This window comes from Oreochromis aureus, linkage group 7 (genome assembly GCF_013358895.1).
Source record: "Oreochromis aureus strain Israel breed Guangdong linkage group 7, ZZ_aureus, whole genome shotgun sequence".
NCBI classification, from domain to species: Eukaryota; Metazoa; Chordata; class Actinopteri; order Cichliformes; family Cichlidae; genus Oreochromis; species Oreochromis aureus.
This window is the reverse complement of record NC_052948.1, coordinates 51315123-51332775: the sequence shown is the minus strand read 5'-3', so window position 1 is coordinate 51332775 and position 17653 is coordinate 51315123. Positions and strand designations below refer to the sequence as shown.

The 17653-nt window shown below is 40.6% G+C and overlaps 3 protein-coding genes across 4 annotated transcripts; 1 reads left to right on the top strand and 2 right to left on the bottom strand.

Annotated features, from left to right (window-relative positions):
• Positions 1 to 102: 102 nt before the first annotated feature.
• Positions 103 to 6255, bottom strand: gfm2 (GTP dependent ribosome recycling factor mitochondrial 2). The gene is made up of 20 exons (XM_031734571.2): positions 5852 to 6255; positions 5671 to 5755; positions 5241 to 5286; positions 5050 to 5147; positions 4806 to 4931; positions 4642 to 4730; positions 4460 to 4548; positions 4297 to 4357; positions 3775 to 3960; positions 3602 to 3682; positions 3348 to 3496; positions 2137 to 2277; positions 1919 to 2018; positions 1634 to 1820; positions 1453 to 1529; positions 1235 to 1373; positions 959 to 1144; positions 628 to 743; positions 364 to 546; positions 103 to 266 (listed from the first exon to the last, which is right to left on the bottom strand). The coding sequence occupies exons 1-20, from the start codon at positions 5891 to 5893 to the stop codon at positions 138 to 140; spliced, it is 2310 nt and encodes a 769-aa protein (XP_031590431.1). The 5' UTR covers positions 5894 to 6255; the 3' UTR covers positions 103 to 137.
• A 136-nt stretch (positions 6256 to 6391) lies between these two features.
• On the top strand, positions 6392 to 9460 carry nsa2 (NSA2 ribosome biogenesis homolog (S. cerevisiae)). Its single transcript, XM_031734574.2, has 6 exons — positions 6392 to 6544; positions 7884 to 8071; positions 8154 to 8304; positions 8442 to 8621; positions 8754 to 8946; positions 9190 to 9460. The coding sequence occupies exons 1-6, from the start codon at positions 6542 to 6544 to the stop codon at positions 9255 to 9257; spliced, it is 783 nt and encodes a 260-aa protein (XP_031590434.1). The 5' UTR covers positions 6392 to 6541; the 3' UTR covers positions 9258 to 9460.
• Positions 9461 to 10910: 1450 nt separating this feature from the next.
• On the bottom strand, positions 10911 to 15340 carry tor1 (torsin family 1). Of its 2 annotated transcripts, none has more exons than XM_031734572.2 (5): positions 14965 to 15340; positions 13169 to 13434; positions 12903 to 13078; positions 12437 to 12564; positions 10911 to 12356 (listed from the first exon to the last, which is right to left on the bottom strand). In XM_031734572.2, exons 1-5 carry the CDS (start codon positions 15161 to 15163, stop codon positions 12112 to 12114), a joined length of 1014 nt encoding a protein of 337 aa, XP_031590432.1. In that variant the 5' UTR covers positions 15164 to 15340; the 3' UTR covers positions 10911 to 12111. The 2 variants fall into 2 exon arrangements, with proteins under 2 accessions (XP_031590432.1, XP_031590433.1); XM_031734573.2 differs by lacking the exon at positions 14965 to 15340 and adding an exon at positions 14400 to 14840.
• Positions 15341 to 17653: the final 2313 nt, after the last annotated feature.

Genomic DNA, 17653 nt, shown 5'->3' with positions numbered 1-17653 from the left:
TACACAACTTTCACCTTTAAACAGCTGTAGATATTCACAGAATAAATATTTGATCCAGACTACTTTTTAGTAGTCCGAGGGTGAAAAAATTCATCTCTCTGTTTGAGAAGGCTTCTGGTCAAATTACTGAACTGGGATCACAGCAGGCCAGAGAGTCTTTTGAGGAGTGTGTTCTGCTCCTGAGGGTTCATGGCCTCATAGGTATCCAGCTCCAGGGAGAAGGTGGCGTTGCCAGATGTCAGTGTTCGTAGAACGGTGGAATAACCCTTTACGTGGACACAAATTCTTAAATCATAAATAATTCTCACTTGCAAATTAAACCCTCCAAAAAAGCAATCTGTTAACATTTGAGTGACCTCTCACCATCATCTCAGCCAGGGGCACGGTTGCTAAGAGCACCTTGTTGTCATGACGGCTCTGGATGTCTCTGACCGTTCCTCGTCTTTGAGCCAAGTCTCCCAGCACAGAGCTGAGGTGGTCCTCGCCGACAGTCACTTCTAACGACATGACCGGCTCGAGGACCTGTCCACCCGCGAGCCGCAGGGCCTGCATCCAAAGAAATGGAACCACAGCTCAGCCTTATTGTTCCAGCATTAACCATTAAGAGCTTATCAATAACGCTTTTACCTTCAGCATGCAGCGAGACACACAGGCAGACACCATGGCAGGTGATGTCCCAGGTTCTATGGTAACACACTGGATCAGTGTAGACACACCCTGCAATGGGTAACCTAGCAGTGGACCTAAGGGAGGAAGATTCAGTAAAACACATTAAAATTAAATTTTAATAAATACACAGCATATAATTAAAAAAAACTTGTCTTTTACCAAAATAAGGGACGTTCCAGTTCTTTGTGTGTTTTAAGTCATGAAAATGATACTTCACAAAACAAACTGCTCAAGCTTGACGCTTACCAGAGGCTTTAAGGAATAGAAAAAATTAGCTTGGTCCATTTACCTTGAAGAAATGAGCTGTGCACTCCATTCTCCACTGCTTCTTTCATTTCTGCTGAAAGCTGACCCTCTAACTCTTCCGTGAAAGCCAGTTCGCATGAACCACCCACAGAGGCGATATCCACAGGCCTGACAGCCAGCTCCACTGTTACAACATGTCTTCTCTCCCCTACTGTCCGGTCCAGCGTGTCTGCACCAAATTCATAAAAAGAATTTGACGGCTGCTGCAAGAAGCTGACGAAAACTTCCTCCAAATGTAACAACTGAAAAGTGTTTGTACCTGAAGCCGAAGCCTCGTGGAGAATTGTCTCTCTGTAAGCCACCTGCAGCGGCCCGAGGTGAGTCTCAATGCCGTACTCTCTTCTGATTCGATCGTGGATGATCTCGATGTGCAGCTCTCCCATTCCGCATAAAATGGTCTGAGAACAGAGCGAAGGTGGTTTCGGTGACTCATTCTAGCACTGGACAAAGAAAGTCCCAGATAATCTGATGCATTACCTGGCCAGAGTCGGGGTCAACTCGGACTTTGAGACTGGGGTCTTCTCTTTGGAGGCAGTTGAGCACATTTTCAAGATCTTTCATGGTAAAAAAAAAAAAAAAAAAAAATGAATAAGTGAGTGAGTGAGCACATGGTGAAGCACAGCTACACACTAGCATATAGTCGCCTCAAATAACTGACCCGCCTGTTTGGACATAGACGGTGGTTCTATGGTGCAGAAGAAGACGGGATCAGGGACCTCCACTCCTGACAGGATCACGCTGGCACACTCTCTGCTCCTCTTTCCCGCCTCGTTGTCATTTTGGGCTCGACGGGCCGCGGCTGCTGCTGACGCCTTCGATGACACAATAGTGTCTCCTGTAACTGTCTTAAATGAAAGGGGAAACCAGGACATTTTGGGGGGGGGGGGTTATTTGCTTAATTTGCTTAATTTAAGCAAATATTGGAAATTTAGAGAAGCTCTACCTGCTTGAGTCCCACAGTAAGAGCAATATTTCCCGCTGTCATCGAAGGGATTTCTACATGCTGGTCAGCAAATGGCACCAGCAGCCTGCTCATCCTCTCACTGCAAATATACACGATTGGACATGCTGTGTTGTAATAATGACTCTGTGATGGAGTACTTCTATGAAAGTGTGTTACACTGCAGCTGCTGTGGAGATCAGAGGTTCGAAACTGCATACGTGCTGTTTCTGTTGATGTTGTGGAGCGCCGTCTGTGGTTTCAGAGTACCAGAGTAGATCCTAAGAAACACCAGAGGGCCGCGCTGCTTGTCATGGAGAACCTTGAAGGCCAGTGCACACAGGTCGTCTTTGTACCACCGCCTGTGAGATGATGATGAACAGGGCTTACGGAATGAAGACAAACATGATTTATGTATATGTAAAACCATATTTTAATAAATATGGTTTTACATATATGAGCACGATTTGAATTTTTGTTCTTATCATTCCTCCATTTAGCTTTAACTGTGAAAAATGACACCCATCACACTTAACATTATGGCCACCTGTCTAATTTTGTGTTGGTCCCCTTTTTGCTGCTAAAACAGCCCTGAACGGTCAAGGCTCTAGATCCCTGAAGCTGTGCTGTGGTGACTGGTGCCAAGAAGTTAGCAACAGATCTTTAAGTCCTGTAACGGCCAGCACATCCCACAGCTGCTCGATTGAATCTTTGGAATTTGGAGGCCAAGTCAACACCTCAAACTCGTTGTTGTGCTTCCTGATGCTCACGTGCCCATTGTTGGCCCTTTCAGAGGTGGACAGGGGTGAGCATGGACTCCCAGACGGGTCTGCGATTATGGAGCCCCATATGCAACAAACTGTGACACACTGTGTATTTTGACAGCTTTCTTTCTCCTTTCTACTGACCGCTGCAACTCGGGAACACCCCACAAGAGCTGCAGTTTAGGAGATGCTCTGACACAGTCGTCTAGCCATCACAATTTGGCCTTTGTCAGACTTGCTCCAATCCTTACGCTCTCCCATTTTTCCTGCTTCTGACACATCAACTCTGAGAACAAAATGTTCACTTGCTTCCTAATATGTCCCACCAGCTAACAGACGCAATGATGAAGAGATCGTCAGTGCTATTCACAGCATCAACACCAAGCATTCTCTGTAGTTAGGTTCAGTTGTAATCTAGTCAGCAGTTAAAGAAATAATAATTTCAGTATCAATCAATAATATCAAATTGAAAAAAAAAAAAAAACAATCCTTCCAGCTTACAAATAACACCTGCTGTACAGTTAGGTACCTGATAGGTGGATGAAAACCTAATCTGATCTAAACTAGAGCAATGTGACCTAAAATGATAAGAACGGTGAAAAACATACATAACTGGGTGTTATGACAGGTCTAGTCTAAGTTAGCAGTAAGCTGAAAGGTTCACTTACACCACATCATGGTGTCGTTCATTAGGAGCAGGCAGGTAGGCAGTGATGGCATCTAAAAGAGGCTGAACACCTTTGTTTCTCAAAGAGCTCCCACAGAGGACCGGGACACCTTTACGGGCCAGAGTGACTCGCCGCACGGCTTCTTGAAGCTGGAGACGTGTTCGACACTGTTAAGTCTATATTCACAAGAAGTAACAGCAGCACTAATGTACTTTAAAAGGTCATATTGGGGTACTACAATTTGCAAGACTCACTTTGTTAGAGGGAATGGCATCAAAATTTTCACTAAAATCGGTTAGCAACAGTTCTGCAAACTCATCGTCCAGATCAGCGACCTGTGATTTGAGAAAAGACGTGCAAACTGGAAGAAAATATCTGAGGCACCTTAAGAAATGCTGGAAAACGTTACTCCAATCTTATCGTGTACCTGCTCAATTAAAGCTGTCCTTGCATCGCTGACCACCTGCAGGAGGTCTGGATCATCAGACCGGTCAAGAGCTTTGACTTCAAACACTCTGCCATCATCTCTCATAGATTTCATCTTCCACATCAGCTTCCGGCTGGTTAACAAGTCAACAACACCTGTGAAGTTCTTTCCACTGCCAACAGGAATCTATGACACAGGGGTTTATAAATTGTGACGTATCGCTGTTAAATACTTATGTGTTGTATTGTTGGACTAAAAGACACTCTGTTCAGTTCATCCAGTAAGTACATTTTGTTTTTGTGCTAGCCAAGTTTAGAATCACATTTAATATTGCAGGCTTACATGCACACTGGTGCAGTGTTTTAACTGTGAAATATAAAATATATATGTATAAAGCTGCTGATGTGTAGATGTCAGTTGAGGCTGGAGACTCAAAACTATGTGTAAATAAAATCGGCAAAAAAAAAAAAAGAGAAAATTTTCAGGAACGTAAAGAGTTGTTGAAAATTTCTGATGACCTACCTGCAAGAGGACTGGATTGGCTTTCAATTTCTTCCTTATGCTCTCAATGCAGAAACTCAAGCTGAAAGAAAACAAAATGAAAGAGAGTCTCCATTTTAACACTGCAATAGAAAAGTAAAACAAAACTTGCATTAAATGGGAAAACGTAAGCTGAGTCACTCACTTCGCTGCAGGCTTGTCCATCTTATTAAGGAAACAAACACAGGGGATGTGGTGCTTCTCTGCTTGTCTCCACACGGTCAGAGTCTGAGCCTGATGGCATTTTAAAAGGAAAAAAAAATGATCAGAGGCTGAAGCCAATTTTTTAATGAAAAAAAGACGGTGTTTGGAAAGCGGGGAAATAACCTCAACGCCAGCCGACGCGTCAAACACCGCCACAGCCCCATCAAGCACGCGAAGTGCCCGCTCTACCTCAAGCGTGAAGTCAACGTGTCCTGTAGTGACGCAGTCATTCAGTGTCGTTCTTTTTTTAATTTCTACTAGAAGTTGCCTTATTTCTTTATTCTTACCTGGTGTGTCTATGAGATTTATTCTATGACTTTTCCAGTCAAAGCTTACTGCTGCTGACTGTATGGTGATGCCACGCTCTCGCTCTTGGGCCATAAAATCTGTCACTGTATCCCCGTCATCTACATCTAAAAACAACAGCGACATGAAATCAAATTGTTAAAAAAAACATTTAAAAAAAGAATCAGAGTCAGGTTTGGATAATTAAGAATTAGCATCACTGCTGCATCCTGTTTTCCTGCACACCTCCCAATGCCCTTGTGTAACCGGCGTAGTAAAGCATCCTCTCTGTGGTTGTCGTCTTGCCTGCATCGATGTGGGCCATGATGCCGATGTTTCGGATTCTGTAGACACAAGAGTTGATGCGGCTCTAAGAACACAGCAGAATCTGCCAGGTACTTTTTAATGCAGGTGCAGAATGCAATTAAATTACTCACCTGGATATTTCAGGGTTGACGAGAGCCCGTAATGATTTGACATCATCTATGACAGGAACAGGAAGTACAATTATGAGGATTTCACTGCTTCCACATTAAAGTCTCTATCACTGACTAGTTTATCCTGCAACTGACTGTTGTTGACTGTTGTATTACAGGAAAGAACAGCAAAGGCCTAGTTCGCTTTCTATTGATATCTTTACAAAAGTACACCCAAGATTTCTGAACCAGTTGTTTTTTTCACATTCTGCAAAATAATTTAATTAATTTAAGAAGGTCTCAAACAATTTTTAAATGCAGAGGAATAATTAAGTTTAACAATCTCAAGCTAAAAAACACACAATGACAGGTGTTTGTACTTCATATGAGAATATATCTTAAATATAACACAAATCATCACCTAACCAATGAATCCAATAAGAGAACTTACCTGGAAGAAGGCTGTAATGTCTCTTTACATGACAGCTTAGTCTACATCTGCAGCACTGCAGCCCCGCAGCGAATAAACGCCTCCCCTGTGGACCAAAACCAGGTTATCAAATCATAGAGTTCATATATCTAATCACTGGCTGTATTGATTTTTGGGGGGGTGGGAAAAAATTATATCTCACCCGAATCATCCTGCTAAAGGTCTGCGATCCCCCGAGAGACATTTTTAGTATCTGCTTATTATCCGAGCTGCCTTTTCTCCAGAGTCAGAGAAGACTTGAGCCATACTGGAGGAACATCAGACAGAAGAGGACTGAACGAAGCAATGTCAGCCGACTCTCTACGGGTGCAGCACAACATTTAAAACAGGAGAACCGGAAAGACTGTAGTTCTAATCAACAGATTATTGAACTTTATCCAAAACCGAAAGAAGCCCCACAGAAATGAAAAAATGTTAAACCTCTCAAAAAAAAGTCACGCTTGGGACACGTCAAAATGTATCCCCGGGACACCTTAGAGGTCATAACATAGTTCCGGCTATGAAATCAATTCTGTTTCCGTCCATATTTGCGGCTGTAGCTCATTTAATATACTTTTATAATTTACAATAGCATTTTTATAAGTTTTTCTATTCGCAGTGTGTATAATAAACTTTATCCGTCCGTGTGTTACATTAAACTGAGGCCGGTCATTTGAAACGAACGGACAAGTGGTTACAGAACGATGACGTCCTTCCTCTAAGTATCGGCTCCGGGGAAAACAACATCAGAAGGACCCCAGCCTGAAGCAAAAAAACATCGAAACTTTGCGTCTTTACCAACTGTTAGCATCTACGACACGTTCATCGTAACACGTAACTCCGCGCACACAAAATGGTAAGAAATCAAATCGTTTAAAATACACTAATTAGCCTTCATCAGGGAGTTTAACGTGTTAGCATGTCGTGCTAGCGTTAGCTTTGAGTTACATGTGGCTGAGTGACGCGCTCCGCTGTTCTGAACAGCACTGTGATTCTTACTATGTCAAAACATTTTGATATTACTTAACCGAGTGCGTTATATTCCCTCTAATGTTAACATTAAAAACATTTTCGGGTATTTAGCTGTTGAAGAGCTATGTTAGGTTAGGTTAGGTTAGGGTGAAGCTAAAGGCCATTTCGCTCTGTTTTTGTAGAGCTTTTGTATTTTAGACGGTGAAGCTGACTGAAGTTAATCTGAACTGTCATACCTGGGTTTCTGTGTTGAAATAATCTCCCCTTGTCGTTTTACATCTGGACAAACCTGCCTGTTATGTGTAAAACAAATTCATAATTTAGCCTTTAATGCGCCAAATTTGTAAAAGAAATCTCCACAAGTGAGATGGTCCGAAAAAGTAGACGTTACGTGTAAACAATCAGTTACTAAAGTGTTTTTTTGTTTGTTTGTTTGTTTGTTTGTTTTTTACCCTTCTGGTCCTTTTCTTACCTTTTCTTTGATCTAATATTTGATGAACATATTTAATTAAATTTCAAGTAGATCTAAGCTTCTTAATGTAAATTAAATAACTTCACACTCCAACGTAGTGTTTTGGAGGTTTAAGTTAAAGATACTTTTCTGCTGTGATGAAACCATTAAGGTTTGAATTTTTGTTGGCATTTCTGTTTCTGCCATCTGAGCCAGTGCTGTCACAGAGTCAGTTGTTTACGACTTATTTAAATCATGAATTTTAAATCAGAAAAATATTATTGACGTCCATGATCACAGATATGTGGGACAACATCTCCAGCCTGCTGCCCTTTAAAACACACTCATTTTGACAATATGTGCTGACCTAGACGCCTTTACGCATTTATTTATTTTTGTTGTTGTTTTGTTGCTAACCTTGTGCTTTCTGCATCTCATTTTTGGTGGAGTGGTTCAGAGAGCTGTAGAAACACCACCAGGCTGCTCTGCTTTCATTGAGAAACTCGTATAGCTCAGCAGTAAATTCAGATGTGCCTGCTTCACAGCCTCTAGTACTCTTTATAGATTTTTTTTTTTTTTTTTTTTTTTAGAATTAGACGGTTGGTGGAGTTAAATCACTGAACAGGCTGTTATCAGTAGTTCGTGCTGGAGCTACGGTATACTGAATCATGTGCAGTAGATTTTACTTGAAATTGCAAAGAGAAGCCATGCTCTTATTATATGTTTTAATTGGGTTCAATTGATTTTCATGATTGTTTTTTTTCTCTTGTAGCCCCAGAACGAGCACATTGAGTTACACCGCAAGCGGCACGGCTACCGTTTGGATCACCATGAAAGGAAAAGGAAGAAGGAGAGCCGTGAGGCCCACGAGCGGTCTCACAAAGCCAAGAAGATGATAGGTTTGAAGGCCAAACTGTACCACAAACAGAGACACGCAGAGAAGATCCAGATGAAGAAGACGTGAGTTTAAAAAAAACGTCAAGTACAAAGACACAAAAAAATAACTTCCATAAACATCCAAATGTCTAATGTGTCTTTGCAGCATCAAAATGCACGAACAGAGAAAGACGAAGCAGAAGAACGATGATAAGACCCCCGAGGGAGCAGTGCCAGCCTACCTGCTGGACAGAGAGGGACAGTCTCGTGCCAAAGTTCTCTCCAACATGATCAAACAGAAGAGGAAAGAGAAGGCCGTAAGTGTCGGCAAATATCTGCTCATCAGCTGCAGCTTTTCCAGTTTCTTTTTTCAGTGCCATCTTTCATTTTGCGATGTGTGATGTGTGGAAATATTGTTACTGTTTGTAAACTCAACCTTCATTCATTTCTGTAGGGCAAATGGGAAGTGCCTCTGCCCAAGGTGCGCGCACAAGGAGAGACAGAGGTGCTTAAAGTTATCAGAACCGGAAAGAGACAAAAGAAAGCCTGGAAGAGAATGGTCACAAAAGTTTGCTTTGTGGGCGACGGCTTTACCCGTAAACCTCCAAAGTATGAACGTTTCATCAGACCGACGGTAAGATCGAAGCAGACGACAGACTGAAATGTTTCCACGTGTTACACGTTATATTCTGCACTTGAAATGATTGGAAACACCTTTCCTTCACATGCTCATTGTTTAGTGTCATTTTTCTGTTCTTTTTTTCAGGGTTTGCGGTTTAAGAAGGCTCACGTCACACACCCGGAGCTGAAAGCCACATTCTGTCTTCCCATCCTGGGAGTAAAGAAGAACCCATCCTCACCCCTCTACACCTCTCTGGGAGTCATCACAAAAGGAACAGTTATAGAAGTCAATGTCAGTGAGCTGGGCCTGGTAACACAAGGAGGAAAAGTTATCTGGGGTGAGTCTTTAAACTAAGCTCATTTAAATGTGCTGCAACAGTCAGATCACTCACCAGTCTTGGTAAATGATGACAAAATATCAGTGATGACTTTGTACTCTATGACTTTAAATTGTTAAATACCCTGATTAAAATGGTTACATATTCTTGGATGAGTGCAGCAGTGTGTATATTTACTGTATTTCAGGCTACAAATGGTAGAAAAGGGCTAAATATTTAACTGTCATCTCTTTCACTCCTTAGGCAAATATGCTCAGGTGACAAATAACCCAGAGAACGACGGCTGCATTAATGCAGTTCTGCTGGTATAAGACTTTGGACCTGCCTTCTGACCGTGCCTGGTAGCTGTTTTGTATCCACCTAAATAGGTAACAAGGAATGAAAGCTGCAGACTCAAGAAGATTGTTGGTGCTGAGCTTGGTAACATTGTTTGTAACAAAAAGGACACTCTGAGGGGAAAAAGTGTGGCAATTACTGTGTTAAATTTAATAAATAAACTTGAAATGACACCAGATCCTTTTTGACTTTTGCATACTTGTGTGCACACATATGAAAAATAGTAAAGTAGTCATGATGTTTTCCACTGTGTAAACAGTAATACTGGTTGTTGCTAATAATATTGAGGGTTCGGATACTGTGTTTTACAAAGGAGGACTGTGTGGGATCCTGACAGGCTAAGCTGTTACATAAAGTCAGATCACAGCTATAATCAGACATGAGTGTCATGTGTTCATGACGCTTTAACGTCTTACAAACTGCTTAGTTTACAGCAGTGTATGGTAGATAATAATTAAGCACTAGCAACAGGATCCCTATGCTGTCAAAAAGCATCATAGAAACATGAGGACGTCCTTCTTTTGCATCAACATCTCTTTGGACCTCATATTGAGAGCTCCAGCTAGAAGATACCAAAAGCAAATTCAGTGTATAGGATCAACTCTATAAATGTCATGGAAAAACAAAGTGACAGGCTTCACCGGAACATGAAACTGCCTGTCAGTCAGTTGTCCAGTTGCTTTTGAGGCTCTGGAAATGAGAGATCTTGTAGAAAAATGGCTGCAATTCTAAAACAGCAATACTTCTGCAAAATCCCTTTAAGTTAAAGGTGAGCACTTCAGTTTTCACATTGATTGATTTAAAACCTGTTGTGGTGGCGTACAGAGACAAAGTCACAAAAATATCGACGGACTACAGTAACAAAAACATATACAAGTGTTCTCATTGAGATAAGAACCCGAAATAGTATTTTGAGAACAAAGTTGTTTGACTTGAAAAAACACTGTTAATCTCCACATTTCAACTTTATTCTCAAATAAATCAAACCATATAAATAAAATAATGCCCATAAATAAAGATCAATTTCAAAACTCACTATTAGTCTGTCTCAAGTATATGAAATGGGACGCATATACTTTGAACTCTGCAATTTTGTAAGTCTGCAATATAAAGTTGCACATATGCAACATAAAGCTTAGGTAAATATTCCTCAAACTGTTTAAATCACACATTACTTTTGCAGTGCTTAATTCTTTCAATAAAACAATGATTTTTGCTCTGTAAAATGTTTTTAGCTTCACATTTTACTAGAGACTTTATATTAGCACAAGAGCAAGGTCTTACTGCAATGTATATCACGTTGCGCTCTTTCAGGTTCACTCATTTAGACTTTGCACAGTCGGGTTTTGCAAGTTGTTTGATTATTACGCAACTCATAGCTTATACCATCTGCTTTAAAAGGTCAAACCATGTTCATTAAGGAATGATGACTTCATAAAGACCTTGAAAGTAGACGGCTTAACCACTAGCGTTTTTTTTTTTTAATAACGAGTACTGTAACAATTAACATTTAGCTGTTTTAATTGGTTTCTGCATGGCTTTCACATACTCCTTATACAATCTGTATACCACTGCGTCCTGTCATGTGCCTATGTTCTAACCAAATGTGGAGCAGAAAAACAGCAACACAAAGAAAACTGGATATTTTATTTGTGCATTGCTACTCTGGTGGTGTTTACAGCCAAGAAGGTTGGTAAGGTAAGTTTCCATAAGCACCAAATATCTCAGAGTCAGAGGGAGCCATAAACAGCTGCACAGAAAATGAAAAAGATCCTTGAAATGCTTTCAAAACCCAACAAAGTGTCAGATTTTGGGGAACCAGCAGATAATTTCCTCCTGTAGAAAGTGCCACGATAACACAGTGTATGCTCTCATGGTCCCTGCTCTTCCTTTCATCTGTCCCAGACAGTATTGTGCTATGAGGGGAATCATTTTTTACTTTCTTTAAATCAAAATAAGATAACCAGTCACATACAACCATATTTTTGAATTGCAGGGCCTAATTGCAGATCCAGTGATGCAAAAAAACAAAAACAAAAAAATCTGTGGTGTCCTGTCAAGTAGGATTATATTCATGCATTACAAACATATTCATAATATATTATCATATATAATATGTTTGCAATGAATCACATGAAGCTAATTTAAGATATTAACAGTAGCACACGTTTTGCAAATGTTGATTTTAATATGACATGTAAAACTATTTTGCGTCATTACTTTTTGGACTGCACAGTAATCCTTTTCTATAACAGCTTCACTGTTATAGAAGATCTGTGATGATCTCACCTACAAAGTCCTCCCTTGACTTAACTGAATTACATGTACAGTGGACCACTGGGTAAAAAAAAAAAACCCCAACAACTGTAAAAGTACTAAAAGAATTTTAAAATGAAGTAGTAAGGCAGGTGTTTTCCAGTAATCCATATGGATGCATTACACATTCATAAAAACAAATGCACCACAGTGACAGTTTCACTGACTGAAGGACACCCTTAATCACCAAGAAGCTCTCAGGAAAAACTCTTTGAGACTCTTGCGACATAAAAGCAAACATCAAGCTCCTCGATCAGTTGCAATGGAAAGTATTTCATTCTTATTAATGTTTCATTCAGCTGGCACTGCGCTCTCCATCAGCCCTTCATTCAGTGCGAGTGAAATGTAACACTACAGAAGGCCTCCTGATATCATCTCCATGACCACAAGGCCAGACACAGAAACCGTCACAAAGACCTCTTCAGTCAGCTCTTTAGTCTTTTGGCTGAGTGTTTTCCTCGGGGGAAAAAAGTGTACATAGTGACCAAGCCCAGCATCCATCAGATGCTGACATTATGTGTAATAGTCCAGCTTGCTCTCGATCGTCTTACAGCCTTTCACAGAGAAAACCCTCTCAGATTTGGGGAAATACACTAAGTCTCTGGCCACCCTGTCTGCCACGTCCTGGTCTGGCTTGATGTCTCTGGCTTTCATCTCGGCCATGGCGCACTGGACGACGTGTCGGTACTCCAGAGGCAAGAAAGGGACGAAGAAGTCCACCAGGTTCTTGTCTATCAAATTCGTACGATAGAAGCCACCTGGAACAAAGATTTCCATGTGGAGCAGTTACTTATTTATAAAGGATAATGGCACAAATATTAGTGTCATTTACACTCACTTTGGTTGTTGTTGAACACTGACAAAGAGAGCGATGTTTCCAGGTCTTTGAGCTCAATCTCTTCTCGATCTCGTCCTTGTTTCCAGAAATCTAACACCGTCTGTATAATGCTCTCCCCTCCAGCATTGCTATGACAAAGATTAGAAACATAAGATTTGGCATTCAACTGTCTGTTATCACTCACAGCCTTTATACCTTTATTTACTTCACTGTTGAGAATAAGTATAGCACACTCCTTATACTGCTAGGGATTTTTTTTGTGGACAGCACTGCTCACATTCAGTTGATTTAATAACAGCAATAAGACAATAAGAGCCCATTAGCCATTACCAACTCAGAAACTTCTTTCCAAATGTGTTTTTGAGGAGTAGGAGCATTGCTGTTCACAAGCACTGTGCAACACCCACACGGATACAGAACCTGCTTAAAGCGACTTAGTCCTGTGGAAATGCTTTCAGCTTTTCACCTGAGAAAGATGAAGATTGATTTGCGGTAAGAAACCCCGTCCAGCTTGTCATAGTAGTCCAGGTAGGGCTTGATGCTGTCGATCAAGCCGGGATGCATCTTGTCCATCTCGTCAAAAATGAACATGGAGCGTTCGCAGTTTGTGACGTTGCCTTTGATCCACTGCTGTAACTGAGACTGAGGAGAGAGAGGCAGCAGAATAAATCGGACCAAACAGAGCAAGACCACTGGGTTTCAATCAAAAGCTAAATGCGTGGCTCTCCATACCTTATAGGTTGCTTTTTGACTTTGATGTGGAAAGTGAAGTGTGGATGTGAATACGTGAACGAAGCTGCTGTCCATTCCCTCCTTGTAAATGTTTTCAGCAATCAGCTTACTGACAAAGTTCTTCCCTGTGCCCGTCCATCCGTGCAGGGAGAGCACCAGGGGCTTCTTCGGGTTCTCATTGCTCATGAATCCACTCACAGCTTTTAAGATGATGCGTGAAGCGATGTGCTGCCCGAAGAGTTTGGTATCCAGGTCGTTTCGGAGACCTACACAACAGAATGTCAAAGGAATTAACGGCTAAATGTATGAGCCTAAAACAAGTTTCTTGTATTCCTTAGCCACAGCAGTAGGGCTGCTAAAAGTCTCACCTTCTTCATTATCATAAACCATTTATAGGTTCACATGTTCATGTAGTTAGTGGAAAGACATATCAACAAGTACCTGACAGGACAGTACAAACTTTGTGTGCAAGAAAGAGGAACTGATCAAATGGTTAAAAAAAATAGAATAGATAAAAATTTAAATAAATACTTTAAAAATGTTTAATTAAGTGCACTGACAGCTGGGATAACCTCCAATCCTCCATTGGATAAGCTGTGAAGACGGATGGATAATTAAATTTGTATTATGGCCATAAAATATCTGAATCAAACTCCAGCTGCAACTAGGTTCATGGTTCATGTGACCAAAGTACTTTAAGCTGCTCCCAGATCCTCATGCTGACCAGCTTGGAGGATAAAAAAAAATGGCTAAAGTCGTGCCTTTTAGAAGAACATTTAGAACACCCTCTTAATCATACACTGCACGCAGACTAGACGAGCAGTCAAGACTACCTAGAACAGTGGTGTCAAACATAAGCAAACATTTCCATCATTTTACAGGTTGATAAAAAGTTAATGTAAACATTCACAGCACATTTATACACATCTACAGTGAACTCCTTCACTCCTTTCACATTTAAAGAGGCAGCAGTGGCGGTCTTTAGCTTAGATCAGGTTACCCGATGGGTCTACACAATGTTGACTGCTGAAAGGTAATCTAAAAGTCTTTTACTCTGATAGTTAGGTTTCAGTTTTGAGGGTTAAAATGAGCCACACCGATAGCACTGTAACGTCGGCGCCGTACGATAACGTAAATAATTAACGTTACAGCTGCCTGCACTTTTAATCGAGGTCAAACAAACCATGTGCACAGAGCTAATATGTTTACACTGCACGGGGCACCTGCTCACCTGTCGCATTGAAGGCGATCCATTTGGAATCGCAGCTTTCGCGAAAGTAATTGTAGATAGTCCGCCCCAGAGTCGCGCCTATACCGACAACCACTGTTGTTGTGATCGGATCAAATGCGTTAACTAGCACGCCGACAGTCAAAAAAATATGCAAAAGAACATATACGTGTCTCGCTCTCATCGTTAAAATTAACTAATTTCGGATATGAGTCGTTTTCTGTGGCAAAATAGTCATTGCACCACGGTGATACCGCGCTAAACATGTAGACCAACTAGCTTCTTGCTCTACAACGCGGAACTTCCTTATTCGTCACGAACACGTGACAAATGCGTCGCGCTACGCTCAGCAGGCAAAAAAATGTTTGTCAAGTTTAAAGATGCAAAAAGACAAGAAAAGAAAAGAAAAGCACCATACATGTTTTATACCAATAAACTAGTCGTATCGCTAGCTTATCATGTAGCACATTCCCCGCTCAGCTAACGTTAAAGCGGCAGTTAGCGACAGTTAGGGAGTTGTTTGTGTTCAGTTCAGAATAGGTTCAGGTGTGTTTGGTGGATATGATACCTGTCTTGTTGAAAGAAATCCACTCTGGTCGGCAGCACTCGTGGAAATAGTAAAAAATGTTCTGATACCTAGCTAAAATCCCGGTGAGCGCCGCAGCCATGCCGACAGCTATGGTGGTGCTAATGGGCTCTATCGCCTGCGTCGTGCCGGAGCATACCAGCATCCACAGCAGCAGGATGTGCCGCGTACTCGGCTTCATTTCTCACAAATGTCAGCGCTTCATAAAACAGAGTGGGGGGAAAAGACAAAAGCAGGGAGCCTGTGAGCAGAGTGAGTGAACTCGATACAGTCAGCTGGCGAAGGTAGCGCTGCGGTTGTCATGGGTCCAAAGGTGAGGTTACGTCTTCTTCTCCTTATCTATTTTCGGCAGGATTGACAATTCGAGCGTAGCTTCTGCCCCTCCCAGGCCCGATGTTGCAGTACACTCCTTTTTTTCTTTTTTTATATTTGTGTTTTACAATATTTTTCCACACTATATGGTTTGTAAACAGATCTGCTGACTCTTTGTCAACTAAACGTCGAAATATATGTTCACAGGCCAGCAACTTCTTCCCCTCCCTGACCACTATGGTACTGTCCATGCAAGCAAAGTTATCTACCCAAGCCCTAGTTTCTTTGGAATTGTGCTCATAAAGCTCCTTCATGGTTTCATACTAGGTCTTTATTTACAATATGTTACAGTAAGCCAAATATCCCCAGGTCACATTGGACTTGTCAAAAATCAGGATAGTTTTGGTACCAAGCAGAGGCCGCCATATTTTATATATATTATATATTGTTTTGTTGTCTTGTGTATTGTGAAGCTGGTCTTTAGGTGGAGAGCATTGCCAAACACAAGCATTTCCCACAGGATAACAGTTACACTGAGATTTTTAGTTATGGAAGCCACAGTGTACAGTCAGTATATTATTCCAAATCTGTAAGGACCTCCAGGCTCAAAAAGGGTCTATTTTGACAACTATTTTAGTCTATTGAGGTAGAAGGTGTAACATGCAAGCCTTTGTTAAAGCTGATCACAGCGATGGAGGAAAATCACTGACCTCAGCTGCAGACTAAATCAGACCATTCAAAATTATTGCAAAATTCACTGAACTTCTGGTGGAGCCATTTGTCCAGTAAAACCATCTGTTTAACATCCAAACTCTTTTTTTACTAATTCTGGCACTTACAAAATGAATTGTAAGTTATTCATGTATACGTAATATAACATTTTACATAAATAAAAAAGAAATAATAAAACAATCTTTTTTGCACTGATGTTTATTTTTTATTGTATAAATATAACAGCTCTGGTTCTGCTGTAGTGAAGAAGGTGGTGTGATGTCTTTTTGATCCTGATCCTCAAAGAGCTGACTGAGCACTCAGCATCTATCTGCACTCCAGTGCCAGTCTGATCACCATGGCAGTATCTGCACACTTGTCATTGTCATTTGCATGCCTGCTAATTGGTGACAGTGGGGTGGAAAAACTCCCTTTTAAGAGGAAGAAAGCTCTGGCTCAGGGAGAGGTGGGTGGGTGAGGAAAAAAAGAGGAGAAAAAGAAGAGCATAGAAATAGAGAAGACAAAAAACAAACTTTAGGAGAGAGAAGACAGTTTAACAGCGTCTGGCATAACTAAAGGAGGGGTCACTTAATCTACCCTGAGTATAAGCTTTATGAAAAAAGAAAGTTTTAAATACAATCTTATAAAAAAAGAGTGTCTGGATAGTCATGGGTAGCGCTCTGGCTGTGGTGGTTTGGATGAACTAGAAGCATCTCACACAGTTTTCAGAAAAGTCTGATAATAGGTTATTAAGAAATTCTTAGACAAAAGAAGGATTTCAGAAAATACTTTCAAGTGTTCCGTTTCTCTACCATGTGTCATGACAAGACTGAGAGTGTGATTAAGATGATGGGTGGGCTCATTTAGAATTTGAGAGGCCAGTTGAGTCTATTAATCAATTTAATGTAGTGTTAAGGCAGTCGTTTAGTTAGAATGAACTGTTAAATCATGGCTACAAGTCTTCAAATAAACCATTGTTCTGATCACAAAGCTGTTTCAGAACAACTCTTGAATTTTTGCAATAAAAAAAGGTGAGAAATTGGTCTATGACCATCTAAGGCATCTGAATCAAACAAAGGTTGACTATGTAATGGTTTAATTACAGCAAATTTAAACCTATCTGGCCTTTTAATTAAAATAAACTGATCATATTTCAAATAAAAGCCCAAATAACGGTTAGACAATCAATTACATCTCTGTCTAGGGTTAGTTCATCAGTAAGGATTGTTGCCAGTTCTACTCCTTTTAAGTAGGAAATTGCTCTTATAAACCAACATATTCTTCCTTCAACAAATTAACAGTCAAAATAGAATAAATATGAAATTATTTATTAACAAGGACTTGGGAGAGAAAGACATAATGTTCAATAAAGTTAAGTATTTTTTTCTGTTGTAAATAATGATTCTATCTATATAAATTATGTTGCTTAAATAGATGTTTAGATTGACTTGTTAGGTATTCTGGGAGCAGGAAGAGCAGTGAACTACAGAAAGATAAGGAATTTGATGCCACTTCTTCACATTAAATGTTAAAAGATGCGTTTCCAGATCCATTTTAATAAAAGTTTATATAAGCAGCTTTCACTCTGTGTAAATATCCGTTTCAAAGTTTATCCTAAACCAGTGTGAGGCATCACTGCTTTGACTTG

What these genes read in the sequence shown, in the direction of transcription:
- tor1 (XM_031734572.2), bottom strand. Translation starts at nt 15,163, where the DNA reads ATGAAGCCGAGTACGCGGCACATCCTGCTGCTGTGGATGCTGGTATGC. An exon ending in GTCAAAAAGCAACCTATAAG is followed by an intron (nt 13,079 to 13,168) that starts GTATGGAGAGCC and finishes CTCTCTCCTCAG; the next exon opens with TCTCAGTTACAGCAGTGGAT. An exon ending in TCAATCTTCATCTTTCTCAG is followed by an intron (nt 12,565 to 12,902) that starts GTGAAAAGCTGA and finishes TCTTTGTCATAG; the next exon opens with CAATGCTGGAGGGGAGAGCA.
- gfm2 (XM_031734571.2), bottom strand. Translation starts at nt 5,893, where the DNA reads ATGTCTCTCGGGGGATCGCAGACCTTTAGCAGGATGATTCGG. An exon ending in AACATCAACAGAAACAGCAC is followed by an intron (nt 2,019 to 2,136) that starts GTATGCAGTTTC and finishes GTATATTTGCAG; the next exon opens with TGAGAGGATGAGCAGGCTGC. An exon ending in TGTCTCGCTGCATGCTGAAG is followed by an intron (nt 547 to 627) that starts GTAAAAGCGTTA and finishes CTTTGGATGCAG; the next exon opens with GCCCTGCGGCTCGCGGGTGG.
- nsa2 (XM_031734574.2), top strand. An exon ending in AACGTTTCATCAGACCGACG is followed by an intron (nt 8,622 to 8,753) that starts GTAAGATCGAAG and finishes TCTTTTTTTCAG; the next exon opens with GGTTTGCGGTTTAAGAAGGC. An exon ending in AGGAGGAAAAGTTATCTGGG is followed by an intron (nt 8,947 to 9,189) that starts GTGAGTCTTTAA and finishes TTCACTCCTTAG; the next exon opens with GCAAATATGCTCAGGTGACA.